Raw genomic sequence first — 17164 nt, 5'->3', positions numbered from 1 at the left:
CCAGCTATGCTGCAGGAAGCACAGTGCTACGCCGAACTTCCCAAGCCTTTTCCTGCATCCTTTTTGCAATAATCGTCTAGGAGGAGCTCTGGCCCTGGAGCAGTGGGGACAAGTGTCTGGGGAGTTCTGCATGCCTGCCACTGAGTTTCCGGAGACGCTAAAACTGATCTGAATTAATATTTAGCTACATATATGGTAAAATATCCTTATTATTGGGGATGTAGATGAGAACCTTAAAATATCCTAATTGTTGGGGATGGAGATGAGAGCCTTATGAGAAGCAGATATAAAAAGGACGATATAGCTCAAGGCCAATGGATGAGGGAAGGACAAGCAAGTGGTTAGGGAAAGACAAACAACTTGTTGGCAGGAAGCAAGGGAAAGATAAGCAAAAATCTCCTCAATACTGTCCAAGAGAAGGTCAAAGTCCAGAAAGGTAAAAAGTTTGACCTCCTCTTCCTCTTTGCCTTCATCCTGAAAGACCCCTGCCCACAACCACCAGGCTACATTGTACAGACGCAACGTGGAGGAGCTAAGGGATGGGAGGATGGAAATGAACATTTGGAAGAGGTCTGCCTTTTTGGAGATGTTGTGGTTTAACCCATTCGGCAGCTAAACACCACACAGCCGTTTGTTCGTCCTCCACCCTCCTTCTCTGGGATCACGGAGAGAACCGTGAAGTGAAGCCTGTGGATTGAGATAAAGGCAGTTTATTAAGACAGGAAAATAATAATAACAACAACAAGAATAATAATAGTACTACTACTAACAGTGTGTACGAAACAAGTGAGCACAATGCTCACCACCCACTGATTGATGTCCTGCCTAACACCGAGCAGTCTGCTCCCCCCCTGGCTAGCCACCCCTATATATTGTGGAAAGTCAGGGGGCCCCTGGTGCGGCCGGTGAAGCTGGGGTGGCTGCAGCCCCAGGGTAGCACCATGTGAGAGAGGGGTCCCCCAGGGGACAGGTGGCCCCCCAGGGGTTTTTCTCCAAGGCCAGGTAGACGTCCCTCACGGCACCCAGCAGAGCTGCAGAAAGCACAAGGCTATGCCCAACTTTCCCAACCTTTGCCCAGTTCCTGGCTGCAATAACCCTCCTGGAGCAGCTCTGCCCCTAGGGGAACGTCTGGGGAGCTCTGCAGGGCGGGCACCACCATCCCATTGCAGCTGGGTGCCCAGTCCACTGCCTTTAGCAGGCACGAGAGGCATGTCGCCAGCAGGGGCCTCTCCAGACCTCCAGGAAAAGCCACTGGCTATGTTCGTTCATCTCCATGCATGTAAGGAGGAATCAAACTGTGAGCAATGGGAAAATGTGGAGAGATGGCAGTGAAGAGCTGAGCAGGATCAGAGGCTGCAGGGAATGGGGCACAGCTGGGTGTCAAGCCCAGAGCTTCCACACTTTTCCCAGGGTGCTGAAGGCAAAATGCCAGTGCTGCTCCCGGCTCCAGTAAAGCAGCCGTGGCAGAAGGTTGGCTCAGATGGGCAGGGACCTTCTTCTAGAGCTTAGGAGGATAAGGAAAGTTCCTGTTTGCTAGAGGCGAGGTCAGTCAATATGGAAGGACTACAGTGGTACTGTTTGCTTTTGTAGGGAGAAAATTCATATGACCAAAGCTCAATTTGAGTTGAACCTGGACAGTATTGTGAGGGGCAATAAAATGCTTTTTCTTTTTTTTTTTTTTTTTTTTTTTTTCTTAAACTATCTTAACAGCAAAAGTAGGTTGAGAGAAAGCATTGGTCTGTTACTTGATGGGGATGGTCATGCAGGGTCATTCACAGAGATGTTTAATGCTTTCTTTGCCTTCAACACTGATGCTGGGCTGTGGGACTCCAGGTGCCCTGAGCTGGAGGACAGTGACTGTAGGAACAATAAAGTCCCAACAACCCCGAATTTGTGTGGGTTTTGCTGCTCCAGATGAATGCATACAAGACTATAGGGCCTGATGGGATTCATCCCAGAGTACTAAGAGATCTGGCAGAAGGCATATGTCTTCCCCTCAAGGCCCTTCACCATCTCTGTGGCCCTTCTTTGGACACTCTCCAATAGTTTCATGTCCTTTTTGTACTGTGGTGCCCAGAACTGCACAGAGTACTTGAGGTGAGGCCGCAGAGTGCAGAGTAGAGTGGGACAATCACCTTCCTCGACCAACTAGCAATGCCGTGCTCGATGCACCCCAGGATACAGTTGGCCCTCCTGGCTGCTAGGGCACACTGCTGGCTCATGTTCATCTTGCTGTCAACCATAACCCCCAGATCCCTCTCTGCAGGGCTGTTCTCCAACATCTCGTCACCCAGTCTGCACGTATAGCCAGTGTTGCCTCGTCCCAGGTGCAGGACCTGGCACTTACCTTTCTTAAACTTCATGCAGTTGGAGATTGCCCATCTCTCCAGTCTGTCCAGATCTCCCTGCAAGGGCTTTCCACCCTCATCCGAGTCAACAACTTCTCCCATGGGATGCCGTCCTTCCCACACTGATCCTATATGGGCTTCACACAGGCAGCAGCTCTCCAGCAACTGCCCCAGTGTGGGTCTGTAGTATGAGGTACATCTGTCAGGAGCAAACTGTTCCAGTCTGGGTTGTGCATGCATGACAGCTCCCCTCAGAGTCCCATCTCCTGTGTGGTCTCCTCTCCACAGGCTGTGGTTCCGGCCTGGGGCTGCACCTGCGGGGGCTCTCCATGGGCCACAGCTTCCTCCAGGCCCCATCCACCTCCTGCACCAGGGGCTTCTCCATGGGCTGCAGTGTGGAGATTTGCTCCACCTGTACTCCCGCTCCATCCACTAACTGCCCCAGTCCCCTAACGTCCCGCTTGAGAGCCTTCAGGCTTCTCTCTTCAATGTCATCACTGCCAGCCTGGACTATCAAAAGAGGATAGCAGTCCTGAGGCTTGGAGTCGACTTCCTCACCCTAGGCATCCTCCTGGCTACACTTTCTACCTCTTCCTCAGCTACCAGTCTCTCAAGCTCCAGGGCCTCAAAACTGTTGTTTAACGGCACCTGGGAAGCAGGGGCTTGTATGGGGTGGCATCGCATGGGATTTTGAGCAGGGGCCTGTCTCCATTCCTCCTCAAATCCTAGGTCCCCTCCCTCTGTCCAACAGTGACAGGGTAGGGGGTCCACCCCCATTTGGGGTGTCTCACCCCGGTACCTCTCCTTCAGGCCCCGCAGGGACTTGCCCACCACTCTATCTCCCACTCACACTCCCTGATAGCCCTCAACCTCTCCTGATAGCCCTCAACCTCTCCACCTCCTCCTTGAGCTCTGCCACCAGGTGGACCAGGTCATCCACCTGATCGCACCTCACGCACACACAGTCTCTCTGCCTCCTACAGATGGCAGCAAGAGGCTCAGATGCTCCCTGCACGCAGAGACCTGAACTGGTGCATTTTTGAGCGGGCAGTCAGTCTGGGTGTGCACAGACTTGCTAGAGAGAGCACTGTGCCTGGTGGAGACCATTGCAGCCTTGCTAGCGGTAGACCGCCGTTAGAGGAGTTGTTTGTATGGGAGGGGGGGGAACGCTCTGCCCTCCCTGCTCGCCCTGCCTGCATGAAATGCCTGCCACTCCCTTCCGATGAGCCATGCCCTGTTTGCCCATCCTGGTCGCTGCATTACTTGTCGTCTTGCTTCCCATGGGCAGCTTTTGAGTGGCCAGGCATGGGGCCTTGCTGGCTCAGCCTACACTTTGTCAGCCTCCCCTTGCAAGTGCTCCTGGGTCCTGGCGGCTCCCTCAAGTGGGTTTGATGCCAGAAAAACGTAGCCCTGCCTGTGGGATCCCCTGCTCCGCTGCAGAAAGAGTCTGCCATGGAGCTGATTGCCTCGGCAAGATGTTGCACTGGGCATTGCATGGGGGTGTTGAAGAGCACACTGCGTGAGGATGTCGCAGGGGTATGTTGCACAGAGCACTGCAAAGCGCATTGCATTGCCCTTTGCAAGGGGATGTTGCACAGAGCAATGCCTCTTGCAGGGTGTGGCACAGGGGCGTTGCACAGGGCATCCTGTGAGCATCGCATGGGGATGTTGCATTTGACATCGCATGGGACAATGCCTAGAGCTTGCACAAGGCATCGAATGGGGAAGTGGCATGGGGAAGTTGTGTGGAGCTTTGCACAGGGCGTTGCACGGGAGCGTTGCAAGGAACATTGCGTGGGGACATTGCACAGGGCAGGGAAAAGGGGCTCGCCCACCACTGACCCCATCCCCATCCCTGCTCCAGCGCAGCCCCTAGTCCGCATCATCCCCGCGGAGACGGGGAACGCCTGTGTGCCCGTGCGCCTCACCTGCCACATCTGGGGCTTCTACCCCCCCGAGGTGACCGTCATCTGGCTGCACAACGGGGACATCGTGGAGCCCGACGACTACAACCCCATCTCCGCCATCTCCAATGGCGACTGGAGCTACCAGACGCAGGTGTCCCTGCTGGTGGCCCCGGTGGCAGGCAACACCTACACGTGCTCGGTGCAGCACATCAGCCTGCAGGAGCCTCTCCTGGAGGACTGGAGTGAGTGGAGAGGCGCAGGACCGCACCCGGAGGCCGGCGGCCTTGGCTCCTTGCTGCCCCTCACCCGGCCGTGTCCCCGCAGGTCCTGGACTGATGCCAGAGGTGACGATACTGGTGGTGGTGGCCACCGTGCTGATGGTGCTGGGACTTGGCTTCTTTCTCGCTGGCGTCTACCGCTTCAGGGCCAGGCCTCCCGCCCCGGGTGAGTATCCGGGGAGAGCCGGGGCCATTGTCAACGGTGACAAGGACTCTGCTCACTCCTCTTCTCCCCCCCGCAGGTTACACTCACCTCCCTGGAGACAACTACCCCGCAGGTAATGGTGTCCCCATCCCCGTCCTCATCTGTGAAGGGCGAATCACCCCATCTCTCGCCCTGTGTGTCCCACCCTTCCCCAGGCAGCATCTGAGGACCCCCAGACGGAAACCTCCTGGCATCGGCGGCTCCAGGTTGGCCCCATCTCAGACCCAATGTCATGGTGCTGACAATAAAGATGCTCCACAAGGCCCTTTGGTGTCTGTACAGAGTTCTGGGCACATGGCAGAGGCTCACACACTCCTACGGTGTCTCACCAAGAGGAGCGGTTGTGTGGGGGCCATGGCATGGGACCCCAAAGGGCCAAGCGTGCCCTGGGGTGCCTCAGGCACAGCACTGCTGGCCAGCCGAGGGAAGGGATCATCCCACTCTGCTCGGCCTGCTGCGGCCTCGCCTCGAGCACTGTGTGCATCTGTGGTCACCGCAGCAGATGAAGGGCGTGAAACTGTGCAAGAGCCTCCAAGGGAGGGCTACGAGGACGGCGAAGGCTCTGCAGGGCAAGGCGTGTGAGGAGACGGTCTGCTGCAAGATGCCTTCCCAGGCAGCAAGGCCTCAGGACACAAAGCACCCAGGAAATGCCACTGCCAGACTCCATCTTCCTGTACAAAACTTTATTTGACACAGTCCTGCTGCTGCTGGGCCTTGGATACATATACTCCAGAGGAAGGAACAAAGAGCCCCCACAGGCTGCTCATGCTCAGCACCAGGCACAGAGCAAAGATCAACCCCAACCTAGGAGGCAAAGGTGGCCTGCAATTGCCGGCAGCACACAGTGACCACATCCCTTGCCCTGGGGTCTGTAAGCAGAGGGGAGAGGAGTGTGGAGTGCTGCTGCAGCCCCTGTGTTGCCTGCTGGGGCTCAGAGGCAGGGTGAGACCCGTGGGTGCCATCAGGGCTTGTGCCCCAGCACAGGAGCTGTGTGCAGGGCAGAACCCAGGGGCTGCAAGGGGCCTGGCCCCTGCTTGCAGCATCCCAGTCCTCCTCCAGCAGCAAAGAGGAATAAAGGAGCAGCCCCTGGCCCCAGTGCACCTCATTCCTGTGCTGCTCCTGCAGGACCAAGGAGAGGTGATGCAGGAGTGTCTGGAGAAGGGCCGGAGCCCCCCAGGGCTGGGGACAGGGTCTGGGGGGTGCTGTCCCGCAGACACATCTGAATTCTCAGTGTCTCCACCAAGAACCAGGGGCGGATGCTCTCCCCATTGAAGGAGGCTGCTGTGAAAGTGAAGATCTGGACCCCATTGTCAGCGTTGATAAAAGACACCTGCCCCTGGGTACAGTCCAGACAGACCCAGATCCTCGTGGGGACAGGGGACAGGGACAAGGGAGTGCGAGGAGATGTGAGAGACTTGAGGTGCCCCTCATAGTACAGCACAGCCCAGATCCCTGCTGTAGGGCTCATTTTGATCTTCCCTTTTCTCTTCAGAGAAGCCCTGGCCACCCCCACAGCCCACCAAGAATACTTTAGCCACTCTCCCTCCACCTCCACCAACCAGCAGTGCCTCCCCTCTCTGAACTCCTCACAGCCCAGCACGCACATCCGAACGTCAAATCTCTCTGGTGTGTCAGGAACCTGCTCCCATTCACTTTCCCATCTCACACTGCTGTTGTCCTGAGACACAACAAGCCAGGGATGAGCCGTGCGTGGATCCAGGGTCACCTTCACTGCAGGGACAGAAGGAGCCAGGCCATCAGGGGCAGAGCTCAGCCCTGGGCAGGCTTTCCCCAGCTTGGGGCCAGGAGCTGCCCCACGGGGCAGGAGATGGGGCACCTCTTGGCTCCTGAACATGCCCCACCAGGGGCAGGAGAAGCACCGCAGAGAGCAACCCAATGCACACCTACCTCTATTATGAGGCAGGACAGACTTTCTCCATGCTGGAAGGAGAGGGGAGAGCTGGTCACAGCCCACGGCTGGTGCCCAGTGGGTGTGGGCAGGGTGAGGGGCCAGCCCTGGGCTGCTCTGTCCCAGCTGCCCACCCTCCCCTGCACATCGCCTTGGTGTTGCCCTTGGGTCTGAACACCAGGAGACTTACCCAGCTCTGCAGCTTGTTTCTCTACAAATGAAAGGGAAAAGGAAAACATGAGAAGGAGGCACAGTTTCTGATTCCATACCTCTCACTATGATGCCTTTTTTTTCGTTGTTTTTTTTTTTTTTTTTTTTTTTTCTGTTTGGAGAGTGAGACTTACCGAGCTCTGCAGCTTGTTCATCTACAAACAAAATAGAAAAGCAATGCATTGATGAGAAGAGTCAGTTTCTCAACAATAACTGCTACAAACCAAAGACCCCCAATTCCTTCAGTTGGGGGGAGGAAGAGACTCACCCAGTCTTGCATCTTTTTCCTCTTGAAAAGAAAAGCATAAGGAATGCATGATCAGAGGGAAAAAAATTCTCACCCACTGTCTACACTTCAAATTCTTCCAGTTCAGGTATAGACACTCACCTATCTCTGCAGCTTGTTTCCCTGGAAAAGAAAAAGAAAATCAAAAGCAAGGTAAGGTCAGAGGGGAGTATGCTTGTGGGAAGACACCAAATGCCTTCTCTTTGGGGAAGGAGACTTACCCAGCTCTGCATCCTTTTTCGCTGCTATAGAAAAGCAAAAGGAATGAATGGTCAGAGTGGAGAGACTTTCAATCCAATGCTGCTTCCATGGCTAGATGGCTAGACCCCAAAGTTTTTGCTCTCATGCATGTGCACAGACCACCCTGCTCCTAGACTTGTAGCGACCCCACTAAGAAAGACCTAGGGCCAGCATTTTGTAAGACTTGTAGCAGTAAGGACAGACACTTGTGCATCGCTCTACACCGTGCCACCAAAACACAAGTGGAAGTGATTGGGGATGGGTGGAGGACGTCCCTGTCCCAGAAGCGTCAGTGCAGAGCGGGGCAGCCCCGCAGCTCGCTCCCCGTCCCCACCTCGATCCCCGTTCCTTTCAGTCATCCCGGCCGTGTCCCGTGCCCAGGGCAGCCCCAGAACTCCCCACTCCCACCCCAGGCTCCAGCTGCTCCTCCAGCACCCCCGAGCCACCAGCACACAAGCCCCCAGATCCCACCCAGACCAGGCCCTGGCCCTCCCGCAGGGACAACACTTCCCCAGGGTCTGGGGGCAGGGACTGCAAGGACTCTCCCAGCTCTCGGCTCTGTGCCGCTGAAAAGCAAAGGCAGAGGAAGAGGTGGTGAGCAGAGCAGCTTGGTTGCTGGGTGGGAACATGTGCAGGGGGGCTGCGCCTTTTCACCAGCCCCACGCTGCAGCCATGCTCCCTGGCCTCCCACCCAAGACGATCCTAAGGCCTTTGGCATCCCCAGGAGAACATTCCCGTCCTCCTCCTACGCACCTCCCTGGGCCAGGGCTCAGCCCCGCTCCACACCCAGGGGGTCCCTGCAGAACACCTCCCTCTGCTCCATCCCTGCACTGCCAGCTTACCTTGCTTTCGAAAGAGATAAACACTGAGGCCAATGGACACAGCCAAAAGCACGAGGACCAGAGCCAGAGCCACCATCCAGGGCTGGGCGTTGTGGAAGAAGGGAGCTGAGAAAAGGCACCAGGTAAAGGGCTGCGTTTCCATGCCAGCAGGTGGAAGAGCAAGACCCAGACTTCTGCCGGCTCAGGACAAGTGCAGGGGCCAGGAACACCTCACCCTGGCTGTGCCATTTGTACCTGCAATGTGCAGGGATGATTCCTTTTCCTCCTGGAGGCGGCTGCTCCTGACCACGCAGGACAAGGGCCCCTCCACACTTCCGGTCACGATGACGGCACCTTCGATTTCAAAGAACCCCTCCTGGTCCTGGGAATGTGTCTGGGAGACCGAGGACAGGTGCTGCCCGCGAGCATCCCTCCACAGCAGCTGTGGCAGCGGGTACCAGCCGGCCGATCGACACAGCACCCGGACGCCTCCGGCCTCGTAGCCCCCCAGGGAGAGGTGGGGGTCAGCACCTGTGGCTGGGGGAAAGAGCACGTGTCTGGGGCTTGACTTGGGGAGGGATTCCTTTCAAGGCAAAGACCCCATCTGCTCCCATGCCAGATACAGCCCTTCACAGCTACGTCTCCTGGGGCTCAAGTTACAGGCAGTCCATGCACTCACCCTCAACCCAAAAACACCCTCCTATATACCGGACCCAGAGAGCAAGGCTGCACAATTCCAGTAGCTTGAAATTGCCCAGAAAAACCAAGTGCTGAGCTTCAGCACCTCCAGGCAGCATATCTGCACCAAGCCGTGATGGTTCAAGAAGCCCCGAGACTTGCAGACAATGTCTCAGGTCTCCCCCAGCATAGAAAGCAAAAGTAAAGCAGATGTCCGGCTGCTCAGAGGACTCTGCGACTCTCCCTGTGTGCTCTTTGGTCCCATTGCTGACACAGCTGAAGGTGCTGCTCAGCAGCCTGTGCCCAGTGCCCTCACAATATTATTATTGTCTTCAAGGACACCAGTGAAAACTGACAAAACTCTCCAGGGAGCTCTCTCCCCAAATATTACCTCCACATCCATGGGCATGCTCCATGCTGTGAAACAGCTGGAACATTCAAAGGACACGTAAACTCTGCCCTGGCAGCACCACCCCAGCCACTAACCTGACACCTCCAGCTCCACAATGGCTTCGTCATAAGCATCAGCATCTCCCACAGTGCAGACGTGCAGGCCATCATCAGAGGGTCTCAGCCCCGTGATTCGCAAGTCCAGTCTTCCAACAGAGAGACCATCTCTGGCCAACTCTGTCCTCCCGGCATATGCCCCCATCTGCTCCCTGTACAGGTCCTGTCCATTGCGGTAGTGGTGCACTGTCTCAGAGAACCTGTCCCGGATCCACCTTACCTCCAAGGTGCGAGCATCGCGTTGAGGGGACAAGTGGCAGGGCAGCACGACATCCTGCCCCATGGTGGCAGTGACAGGGTGGCCTGGTCCCACCACATTGAGCTGGGCTGGGCAATGGAGAAGGGCACAGAGAGGAGGTGAGATTTTGGCATCGTAAATTTAGGGTCAGTGAGTGACAAAAAGCGAGCTGTGTGTGAGTTGGTGCATCCTGCGTCCCCTGTGTCCCATGGGAAACCACTGGGGAAACAGGAGACGGAGAGGGAGGATGTGCAGGAGAAGGTGTTATGTGGATGATCTTTTATTGTCAGGACAGGAGAAAACAGTTGTGAAGGAAGCCACTAACAAGCTATTCAACTTTCTGGGAAAACAGGGCTTGAAAGTATTGGAAAATAAATTAAAATTTGTAGAAAGAGAAGTCAAATATTTAGGGCATCTAGTGTCTGAGGGGGAATGAAAAATAAATCCAGAGAGGATACAGGGAATTGTTGAGCTACCCCTAACTAAACCGTTTTAAGAGAAAGAGGTTTTTAAGGAATTAGGAGTCACGAAGTCCAAAGGAAAACAGATACTCCCTGATGGGAGTGAAATGCTGAATAAAGTGCTATTGAGGCGAGTATTAACTGTTTTATATCAAGAATGTCATTGGGGAATTCAAGCAATGTGTGATGCTGTGCTATGGAAAGAAGTACACATAGGAATATATATATTCTGGCTGAACAAGTACGCAGGAGTTGCGTAGTATGTCAAAAGGGAAATAGGACTTTAAAACAGTCAGCCTGAAGAGGGCAAGAACCAGGAATTCAATGCTTCCAAAGTGTACAGGAGGATTTTACAGAACTCCTAGAGCAGGTAAATTTATATACTTACTAGTCTTGGTAGATCATTTGTCAGGGTGTGTGGAAGCTATCCCTTCAGTATCTGCTAGTGCGAACATAGTAACTAAAGTAATTCTGGAACAAATAACTCCCAGATATGGAATTGTTGAAAATATTGACTCTGATCAAGGAAATCACTTTATGTCAGAAATATTGCAAGGGCTAACGTGGACTGTAGGAATTAACAGAAAACTTCACACTCCTTGGCATCCTTCTTCTTCTGGAAGGGTGGAGCGGATTAGACAGTAAAGAAGCAATTGACTAAGTCCTGGAAACTCAGCTTCCCCCAAAAAAGTGCTTGCCTTTGGCACTTCTCCGAATTCAAACTGCACCAAGAAAAGATGTGGGAGTTTCACCATATGAAATATTATTTGGATTGCTGTACATGGACAAAGGGAACGAATTACCTCAATTTGAGACAAAAGATGCGTTTCTTAAGAACTATGTACTCGGGCTGTCATCCTCTTTTCATCTCCAAGGAGCCGTGTACTGTTAGCTCAAACCCCACCCTTGGAAGCTCTGATCCAACAATTTTGAGAAGGAGCTTGGGTTCTGATGCAAATATGGGGAGAATTGAAACTGCAACCTGAGTGGGATGGACTGTTCCAAGTGCTCCTGACTATTGAAATGACAGTAAGAACAGCTGAGAAAGGGTGGACTCATATCTGGGTAAAAGCATCAGTTAACTCTGATACCAGAGAGACTGCATTAACAAAGACTTTCCAGGTTAAAACTGTTGAAACTATTAATTGTAAATCTTTAACTTCTCCTTAGAAGAATTTGTAATGAATTAATGAGTAAGAGGGATTGAATTACACAGAATTGGAGTGTTTCCAGGGAACACTCCCTGGAAGTAGGAGAAAGAAGGGTATTTAATCCCCACCAGAAGAATCCTTATTAGTATGTGATTTCTATGGTTTTTCTTACTTATTATTTCTTTATTATTTTAGGGGTGTGTATATATACATAGTAATGATGTATTTTGAGTTTATCTTAGTAATAGCTATTCTCAACGGATTAGTGATAGTATGGAGGGAAAAATCAGCATTCCCAATTAATCCAGAACATCTCTTGAGTTCCATCTTGAAATAATTGTTGGATTTGCACCCAGATGCCTAGAAAGACTGGAAAGGCCTTGTCCCTGATTACTATTTCCAGCAGCAACTGTGTCTGGAATCTCTAGATTTCTAGAAAGGACAGATCATACACAGTCCCGGGAAGGAATAGATTTTGAAGTTGAGTTCCCTACATGTAACCCTGGCTACAATATACTGTGTTACCAAAGGTGCCTTTTAAACAATATTGATAGAAACTCAGGGGGCAATAGTACTGACCCTGTGTGTGGAAATATCCACGAAGTAGGGAATCATCCATACTGTACCAACTATGGTAACCACGGGAATGCTAATATGCATAATGTACACCAGATGCAACATGAGAATCCTGTAAGCAGATGGCTTGTCCTGAATGGCAAGGGGTGGTATTGGCTATATGGCAATAAAGCTAGGAAGGTGTTGTCCCTAGGATGGAAGGGAGCTTGCACCCTGGAGGCAATAATTCCAAACGTAACTATTATTGAAGACCCACAAAGCCAAAGCCCCCTTGAGACCACACGCCGAGTTAAGTGGACTCCAGATAATCCTTTAGTAAAACTCTCTAGCATTTTACAGTTTTGCAAGGTGTTTTTTACCTTGGTTAAGGGTGAGTGAATTAGAAAAAGCTATTGTAAACATCTCAAAACACAAAAATATTGTAAAAATATTGAAGATCTAGAAAATAAGATAAAGTTTGCAAAAATAGTACTCTAGAATCAAATAATATTAGATTTATGAATAACCTCATAAGAGGAACATGCCCTGTAATTAATACTAGTTTCTGTATATATGTAGATCAAATGGGAAGAATTTCACTGATCTAAAAAATTATTTGGGAAAACCAAAACGAAACCAAAAGAAGCAAACAAACAAACAAACAAAAAACCACAAGATCCTACATAGAGTAACTCAAGATGACACTTCCTGGGGATTTAGAGATATTTGGGAGAAACTAATTTTGTTATTGGCTGCATGGAATTGGCTCCAACAACTATTTGTTGGAATTGTAAAATAATGGCATTGTATATCTATCATGCCCTGTGACATGCGAAAAAAAATACTGCACCTTAATGTTGGAAAAACTTCAGAGTGCGGTATGTGAAGAAGTGCAAAAACAACAATAGGAGTAAGAAAAGAAGAGGGGGGAACTGTGAGAAACAAAGGTCTATTTTTGCAGTAGAGAATTATTTTTCTGTATTCCAAGGTAATTGTGTAGTCATAATAAGGAGAAATACTAAGGAGATAAGTGGACCGTAGAAGGCGTCACTGTTCCAAAATAAGGTAGAAGCTTGAGAAAAACAGGATGAGCAGTGTGAGAACAGGAGAACAAAGATCAAAAGTTCTCAAAACATAAGAAAGGAGAAATTAAAGGGTTGAAAAAAAAAAAGAAAAATTGCACATATATAGTATAGAGGAGCGTCGAGTAGCTTGTGAACCTGTAGTACTCATCCAATGAGGAAACAGGGGAGGTGATCAGGCATCGGGTAATGGGGAATAAAAGGTTAGGATTTGTTTACTGAAATGTGCTCCTGATTGACAGGACTGTTGCAATCGCGAATAAAATAGCTTCAGAGAAGATTCTGTCTGAAGAAAATTATTTGAGATGTTTCTCACACAGGGCAATGGAGAAGGGCACAGAGAGGAGGTAAGATTTTGCCATCGTAAATTTAGGGGCAGTGAGTGACAAAGGGTGTGAGTTGGTGCGTGAGTTGGTGCGTGCTGCGTCCCCTGTGTCCCATGGGCTATGACCGGGGAAACAGGAGAGGGAGAGAGGGAGGACGTGCAGGAGAAGGAGGTGTGCTGGGAGTGGGAGCCCTTTCTGCAGCATTCGGGCGGGTGAAGGAGACACAGAAAGGGCAGGCAAGGCAGCAGCCATATTACGTGAAAGAACCAAAGTGAAAGTGAAAATTGGCATGGGCGAGCTGTGGGCTCCAGGCCCCCCTTTCCCAAAGCCGCTCCCCTGTCCCACAGCAGCAAGTCTGCATGCACAGGGGGGAGAGCCCCCAGCAGCCTCTCAGGATCCTACCTGAGCCCAGGCGGAGGAGGATCAGAGCGACGAGAGAAGTCAGGAGATCCCTGGCATGGCTGGTGAGGCTAGGGCGGCTGTGGTCCGAGGGGAGCCCCATCTGAGAGAGAGGTCCCCCAGGGGACAGGTGGCCCCCCAGGGGTTTTTCTCCAAGCCAAGTTAGATGTCCTTTTCAGCACTCAGCAGAGCTGCAGAAAGTACAAGGCTACGCCCAACTTTCCCAACCTTTGCCCAGTTCCTGGCTGCAATAACCCTCCTGGAGCAGCTCTGCCCCTAGGGCAATGTCTGGGGAGCTCTGCAGGGCGGGCACCACCATCCCATTGCAGCTGGGTGCCCAGTCCACTGCCTTTAGCAAGCACGAGGTGCTTGTCCCCAGCAGGGGCCTCTCCAGACCTCCAGGGAAAGCCACTGGCTATGTTCATTCATCTCCATGCATGCAAGGAGGAATCAAACTGTGAGCAATGGGAAAATGTGGAGAGATGGCAGTGAAGAGCTGAGCAGAATCGGAGGCTGCAGGGAATGGGGCACAGCTTGGTGTCGAGCCCAGAGCTGCCACCCTTTGCCCAGGGTGCTGAAGGCAAAGTGCCAGTGCCTCTCCCATCTCCAGTAAAGCAGACATGGCAGAAGGTTGGCTCAGATGGGCAGGGACCTTCTTCAAGAGATTAGGTGGATAAGGAAAGTTTCTTGTCTGCTGGAGGAGAGGTCAGTCAATATGGAAGGACTACAGTGGTACTGTTTGCTTTTGTAGAGAGAAAATTCATATGACCAGTATGAACAGTACTGGACATTCATATGACCAATATGGACAGTACTGTGAGGGGAAATAAAATGCTTTTTTTTTTTTTTTTTTTTTTTAGACTATCTTAACAGCAAAAGTAGGATGAAAGAAAGCATTGGTCTGTTACTTGATGGGGATGGTCAGACAGGGTCATTCACAGAGATGTTTATTGCTTTCTTTGCCTTCAACACTGATGCTGGGCTGTGGGACTCCAGGTGCCCTGAGCTGGAGGACAGTGACTGCAGGAATGATAAAGTCCCAACAAACCCCGAATTTGTGTGGGTTTTGCTGCTCCAGATGAATGCATACAAGACTATAGGGCCTGATGGGATTCATCCCAGAGTACTAAGAGAACTGGCTGAAGTCATACATCTTCCCCTCTAGGCCCTTCACCATCTCTGTGGCCCTTCTCTGGACACTCTCCAATAGTTTCACGTCCTTCTTGTACTGTGGTGGCCAGAACTGCACAGAGTCCTTGAGGTGAGGCTGAAGAGCGCAGAGTAGAGTGGGACAATCATTTCCCTTGACTGACTAGCAATGCCGTGCTCTATGCACCCCAGGATACGGTTGGCCCTCCTGGCTGCTAGGGCACACTGCTGGCTCGTGTTCAGCTTGCTGTCAACCACAACCCCCAGATCCCTCTCTGCAGGGCTGCTCTCCAACATCTCGTCACCCAGTCTGCACATATAGCCAGGGTTGCTGTGTCCCAGGTGCAGGACCTGGTACTTGCCTTTGTTAAACTTTATGCAGTTGGTGATTGTCCAGCTCTCCAATCTGTCCAGATCTCCTTGCAAGGGCTTTCTACCCTCATCCGAGTCAACAACTCCTCCCATGGGATGCCATCCTTCCCAAACTTATCCTACATGGGCTTCCAACAGGCAGCAGCTCTCCAGCAACTGCCCCAGTATGGGTCTGTAGTATGGAGTACATCTGTCAGGAGCAAACTGTTCCAGTCTGGGTCGTGCATGCATGACAACTCTCCTCCAGACCTCCTGATCCTGCCGGGGCTCCTCTCCATGGGCTGTGGCTCTGGCCTGGGGCCTGCTTCTGTGGGGGTTCTCCATGGGCTGCAGCCTCCTCCAGGCCCCTTCCACCTCCTGCACCGGGGGCTCCTCCATGGGCTGCAGTGTGGAGATCTGCTCCACCTGTACTCCTGCTCCATCCACTAACTGCCCCAGTCCCCTAACGTCCTGTTTGATAGCCTTCAGGCTTCTCTCTTCAATGTCATCACTGCCAGCCTGGACTATCAAAAAAGGATAGTAGACAGAGGGGCAAACGAGGTTGGGAAGTTTTCTGGCAATTTCCTTGACCCTGGCCCCAGGGAGGAAGCAGACTTCCCTACAGCTAGGGTCAGGCTGACAATTAGGGCCCTTTGTTCCCCTGAGAAGGGAGTCGCCTACAGCAATCTCCCTTCTTTCTGTCCTGGTGGAGGCAGTCCTGAGGCGTGGAGTCGACTTCCTCACCCTAGGCATCCTCCTGGCTACACTTTCTACCTCTTCCTCAGCTCCCGGTCTCTCAAGCTCCAGAGCTCCAAACCTGTTGTGGAAGGGCACCTGGGAAGGCGGGGCCTTTTGGGGAGGGCATCGCCTACGATGTCGAGCAGGGACCTGTCTCCATTCCTCCTGAAGTCCTAGGTCCCCTCCCTCTGCTTGACAGCGACAGGGGAGGGGGTCCACCCCCATTTGGGGTGTCTCACCCCGGTACCTCTCCTTCAGGCCCCGCAGGGACTTGCCCCACCACTCTAATTCCCGCTCACACTCCCTGATAGCCCGCAACTTCTCCACCTCCTCCTTGAGTTCTGCCACCAGGTGGACCAGGTCATCTACCTGCTCACACCTCACGCACACACAGTCTCTCTGCCTCCTACAGATGGCAGCAAGAGGCTCAGATGCTCCCTGCACCCAGAGACCTGAACTGGTGCATTTTTGAGCGGGCAGTCAGTCTGGGTGTGTACAGACTTGCTAGAGAGAGCACTGTGCCTGGTGGGGACAATTGCAGCCTAGCTAGTGGTAGACCGCCGTTAGAGGAGTTGTTCGTATGGTCTGGGGGGGAACGCTCTGCCCTCCCTTCTCGCCCTGCCTGCATGAATTGCCTGCCACTCCCTTCTGATGCACCATGCCCTGTTTGCCCATCCTGGTCACCTTGTTCCTGGTTGTCTTGCTTCCCAGGGGCAGCTTTTGAAGAGCCAAGCACGGGGCCTTTCTGGCTCTGCCTACACCTTTTTAGCCTCCCTCGCAAGGGCTGCTGGGTCCTGGCGGCTCCCACAAGTGACCTAATGCTGGAAAAAAATAGCCCTGCCTGTCAGATCCCCTGCTCCACTGCAGAAAGATTTTGCTCTGGAGCTGATCACCTCGGCAAGATGTTGCACTGGGCATTGCAAGGGGTTGTTGTAGAGCACACTGCGTGAGGACGTCACAGGGGGATGTTGCACGCAGCACTGAACAGCACATTGCATTGCCCTTTGCAAGAGGATGTTGCACAGAGCAATGCCTCTAGCAGGGAGTGGCACAGGGGCGTTGCACAGGGCATTGCATGGGGATGTCACACGAGACATCACATGGGACAATGCCTAGAGCTTTGAATGGGAGCATTTCACGGGAGCGTTTCATGGAACGTTGTGTGGGGACGTTGCGCATGGCAGGGAAAAGGGGCTCGTCCACCACTGACCCCATCCCCATCCCTGCTCCAGTGCAGCCCCAAGTCTGCATCATCCCCGCGGAGACAGGGAACGCCCGTGTGCCCGTGCGCCTCAGCTGCCACATCTGGGGCTTCTACCCCCCCG

The 17164-nt window shown here is 52.7% G+C and overlaps 2 protein-coding genes across 3 annotated transcripts in view; both read right to left on the bottom strand.

The window, feature by feature from the left end:
• Positions 1-17164, bottom strand: part of LOC119718672 (butyrophilin subfamily 1 member A1-like) — a 51164-nt gene that overhangs the window by 28895 nt on the left and 5105 nt on the right. The window lies entirely within an intron of this gene.
• On the bottom strand, positions 7879-14025 carry LOC139998903 (butyrophilin subfamily 3 member A2-like). Its single transcript, XM_072024883.1, has 4 exons — positions 13605-14025; positions 9369-9716; positions 8460-8741; positions 7879-8330 (listed from the first exon to the last, which is right to left on the bottom strand). The coding sequence occupies exons 1-4, from the start codon at positions 13702-13704 to the stop codon at positions 8086-8088; spliced, it is 975 nt and encodes a 324-aa protein (XP_071880984.1). The 5' UTR covers positions 13705-14025; the 3' UTR covers positions 7879-8085.

The sequence above is a fragment of the Anas platyrhynchos genome, chromosome 17 (genome assembly GCF_047663525.1).
Source record: "Anas platyrhynchos isolate ZD024472 breed Pekin duck chromosome 17, IASCAAS_PekinDuck_T2T, whole genome shotgun sequence".
In the NCBI taxonomy this organism is placed as follows: Eukaryota; Metazoa; Chordata; class Aves; order Anseriformes; family Anatidae; genus Anas; species Anas platyrhynchos.
Note: the sequence above shows the minus strand (reverse complement) of the source record. Positions and strands in the feature narration are given on the sequence as shown.